The sequence below is a fragment of the Aplysia californica genome, unplaced genomic scaffold (genome assembly GCF_000002075.1).
Source record: "Aplysia californica isolate F4 #8 unplaced genomic scaffold, AplCal3.0 scaffold00193, whole genome shotgun sequence".
NCBI lineage: Eukaryota > Metazoa > Mollusca > Gastropoda > Aplysiida > Aplysiidae > Aplysia > Aplysia californica.
The window spans coordinates 182076-186112 of NW_004797463.1; the positions used below are offsets into that span (position 1 = coordinate 182076).

General features: G+C 41.0%; 1 protein-coding gene across 1 annotated transcript in view; it reads left to right on the top strand.

Annotated features, from left to right (window-relative positions):
* LOC101861282 (techylectin-5A-like) overlaps positions 1-2618 on the top strand; it is a 9219-nt gene extending 6601 nt beyond the window's left edge. Inside the window, exons 3-4 of the mRNA XM_005098794.2 lie at positions 700-819; positions 2211-2618. Coding sequence (XP_005098851.1) covers positions 700-819; positions 2211-2612 — 522 coding nt within the window. The 3' untranslated portion in view covers positions 2613-2618. The remainder of the gene's footprint in view (positions 1-699; positions 820-2210) is intronic.
* Positions 2619-4037: the final 1419 nt, after the last annotated feature.

Consider the following 4037-nt stretch of genomic DNA (forward strand, 5'->3'; position numbering starts at 1 on the left):
TTTTTTTCCCACCCCCATCCAAAAAACCCCCCTCGGGGGGGGGGGGGTTTTTTTCCCCCTTGGGAAGGGGGCGGGGGGGGGGCCCCCCCCCCCCATTTTCCCCCCCGGGGTGGGGGTGAGAATTACGGGGGACAATAGAGCTATTCTTACTGGGGGGGGGGGGGGGGGGTAAATATAGGTAGCCATTCAGGTAGGCTTACAAATGGAGACCACGCCCCTGTAGTAATTTATTTGGGTCTTGAGTCATTTCCAAAAGTAGATTACTTTCTTGTAATAATGTACTGGGTCGTGATTCAGGTATAAAGCTGGATTATTTCCCTGTATTAATAGTATGGCCTTCTGGTGAAGTCTCTGTAATAGTGAAGGCACTTCTCGGCCCTGTTTCAGGTTTTTATGCGAGCATTTTCCCCCCTGTGTTCCCTTTAATTTGTATACTGGGCTTTGATTCGGATAATGATTTTATAAACAATTTACAGTTATGCTACCACAAATCTGGACTCATTTTACAATCTTTCAACAATTATTTTACGTTCCTTTTACGACAATATTACACTCATTTTTTTTCCAATAATAATATGTATTCATTTTACAGTCAAGTTGTATCCATTTTAGTTATTTTATTGTCATTTCACAATCGTTTTACAATCATTTTACAATATGTTGTATTCATTTTTCAATCATGTCTCAATCCATGTGCAGAGACGTGCATCAGCTGATGTGGACTTTTACCGCAACTGGGTCGAGTACAAGTACGGCTTCGGCAACATCCATGGAAACTTCTGGATGGGTCTGGAGAAAATTCACAAACTGACCAGCATGGTGAGTCACTCTTTGTTCTTGTAAAACATGTCATTGTACTTTATATTGTTGTTGTTGTTGTTGTTGTTGATATTGTTGCTGTTGTTGTTGTTGTTGTTGTTGTTGTTGATATTATTACTGTTTATGTTGTTGTTGTTGTGGTTGTTGTTGGTGTTGTGGTTGTTGTTGTTGCTGTTGTTGTTGTTTTGTTGTTGTTGTTGATGGTGGTGGTAGTCGTAGTGGTGGTAGTGATGGTGTTTTTGTTGTTGTTGTTATTGTTGTTGTTGTTGTTGTTGTTGTTGTTGTTGTTGTTATATTTGTTGTTGTTGCTGTATGTAAGAGTAATAAAAACAGAAGAAGAAATAAAAGTTAACGAATTTGAATACATGTCATTGTATCTGCGCGATCATTGTAGTTACAAGGGTAGTTCCTATTGTCGTTGTTGTAGTTGTTGGTAGTTTTTGTTTGTTTGGGTAAGTGTTTTACGGCGCTTGCAACTGCATAAGGGCATATGAGCGCGCAGGACACTTTAAACATTTTCAGTGGGTAGGAAATTTTGAATTTTGCCCGGGCGGCCGCCGAAGCCTACTCTTATCGATTTTAGACCCCCAAGGGATTTTAAAGTGCGCAACGTGCACAAGGGACCTCCGAGATTTTTCGCCCTTGTCCGAGAAGGCTAGGTGTAGATCTTTCCTACCTGAAGATCAGGGGTGTGGCTGAAAAACAGCAGTAAGGTGAAGTTGCTGTTGATGGTGCTGCTGCTATTGCTGTTTTAGCCATAGTTACTGTTGCTGTCATTATTGTGATTACTTTTTGCTGCTGTTTTCATTCGTTGTTCTTTCGAGTGCCAATGTTTTTTATGTTTGTATTTTTTAAATTAAATTATTTTTTATATAGATCTATATATATTTATTTATTAATTTTAATTTTTTTTTTTTTTGGGGGGGGGGGGGGGGGTTGTTCCCTGTTCTTTCGAGTACCATTGTAGAATAAAAGTCTGAGTAAATAGTGGCAAATCGGAGTCGCATTCAGACGTACTGCACGTCCTTCCAACAGTTGATTCCTGTAGTTGTGGATCATAATTTGTCCGCTATTCCTGTGCGTGACATCATGAGAAAGTACCTGGCGTCATGGGTGGGTGAATGACGTCATGGTCGACTATCTGACGTTATGAGCGGGTACATGACGCCACGAGTTAGTCATAAGTGACGTCATGGATGGAAACGTGACGTCATGGGTGGGTGCATAACGTTTTGAACGGGTGCTTGAAGTGAACTAGTAGGTACCTGACGTCATGGGTGGTTACCTGATGTCATGAAGGGGTGTGTGACGTCATAACTGCGTAAGTGTGGGTGAGATGAAGCCACGTGTGTATTTATGACCTTTTACCTTTGTTGCTTTCTCGTCCACAGCAAAGATATGAACTGAGAATTGACTTCTCCTACCAAGGAAAGAACTACTACGCTAAATACAGTAGCTTCTCTCTTTTGGGCGAACCGGAGAACTACGCTATCCGGATATCCGGATATTCGGGCAATGCTGAAGACACAATGTCGTATCACAATGGTCAAGCATTCTCCACCTTTGACCGTGACCACGACAATTTTGGGATAAACTGTGCCGCACACTACCACGGAGGCTGGTGGTACACGCAATGTCACCACGTCCACCTGAACGGCGACTGGGGAAACACAAAGTATGGACATGGCCTGAACTGGCTGCCGGTGACCGGCTTCACGGACTCTGTCACCTTCAGCGAAATGAAAATGCGGCCTGTGGATAACGATCTGTGTTGTTCAAACGCCCTACTCTAATTCTTTTTTTAAAAAAATTTAAAGAATGTGTTTTTCTGTTTCCTCGCTCGCTTGCTTGTTTCTTGCTTCCATTATAAGTAGTACCATAAAGGGCGAATGTATCAGTCCACTTCTGTCAATTTTTCAAAACAATTTTAGCGCAAAAATAAAGAAATAAATACAGTGTAGTAGTAGTGTCCAGGGGAGAAGGCTGACTTTTTTGACAGGGTAATCAAAGTGAGATGGGACCAGAGAGGGCCTGGAGATATCACACTCACACAAGTCACAATAATTTTACTGGCACTGGAGGCGGCAACTCTGAGTTGTGAATGAAAACAAATCCTGAATTCATGTTGTATGCATATTCAACCGCTAAAATAATCGGGAAAGTATTTAATTACATATTTATTCTAAATAACCTTAAATTTAACTTTAGATTTGAACACACGAACACCAAAGAAAGAAGCAGAGATGTCAGTACTAGGCCTACAATGGCATGTTATACCAGATAGCCGAAACACTTTGGTAGAGCATGCTAATTATTATTTTTTTAAATTTCACATTTGGCTGTTTTTGTCTGGCTTTTCGCGGGCAGGACCCGGTGTCGTAATCGAGGTCACGATCGGATTATAGGACGTTAAAAAGTCCAGGAAAAAACAACAACAAGCAATTGTAGCAGCCAAGAGATTATTAGGAGTTAGTTCCCCTCATATCTGAGAGGTAGACTCGACCAGTATAATAGCTTACATAATCAGCGGGTGTGGTTGATTATAACTGTGACTCGAAAGGGGTGAACAGGGTATATGTGACAATGAAACAGTTTTGACTGCTATGCACATGTTCCCTTCAACTCTATTGGTAGACTCTTCCAGCCTCATTTTAAGCTTACTTAATCAAAGCTTGTGACTGCTTATGGAGTGGCCCGATAGGGGCGAAAAGGCTATTTCTGTGGCAATGAAACGGTTTTGAAGGTTAGGCATAGTCTATTGTTCATTGGTGATTATGAACGTCTCTTAACATTTAATTTATGAGGTTTACGTCTATGGGTAAATTTGACTGCGACAATGTTTCAAAATTAGGAAGGGAAGCAGAGATTATTTGATTATATAGACGCTTCGTGATTATTTCTAACATTCAATCCAACCCAACCATTTTTCCATAACTCTGTCAGCTCTATGTTGTCAAACTACTGTAGCCACCCTTAAGCCAAAGTCAATATTTTCAGACAGTAAAGCCCCATTTGAGTTTCCCAGCCCTGTCTCTATTGCGCATCTTGGCAACGGAATGAGATTCAGTTGAATTTCTGGGGGTTTTCCCCTTTTCTCCGATATGGTATTTAATTTTCTTACTTATTCTGAGCTTTACTTATTTGAACCTCCCTGAACACTAGATCTAGTGTGATCATCATCATCATCATCATCATCATTATCATCATGTACCGTCTTT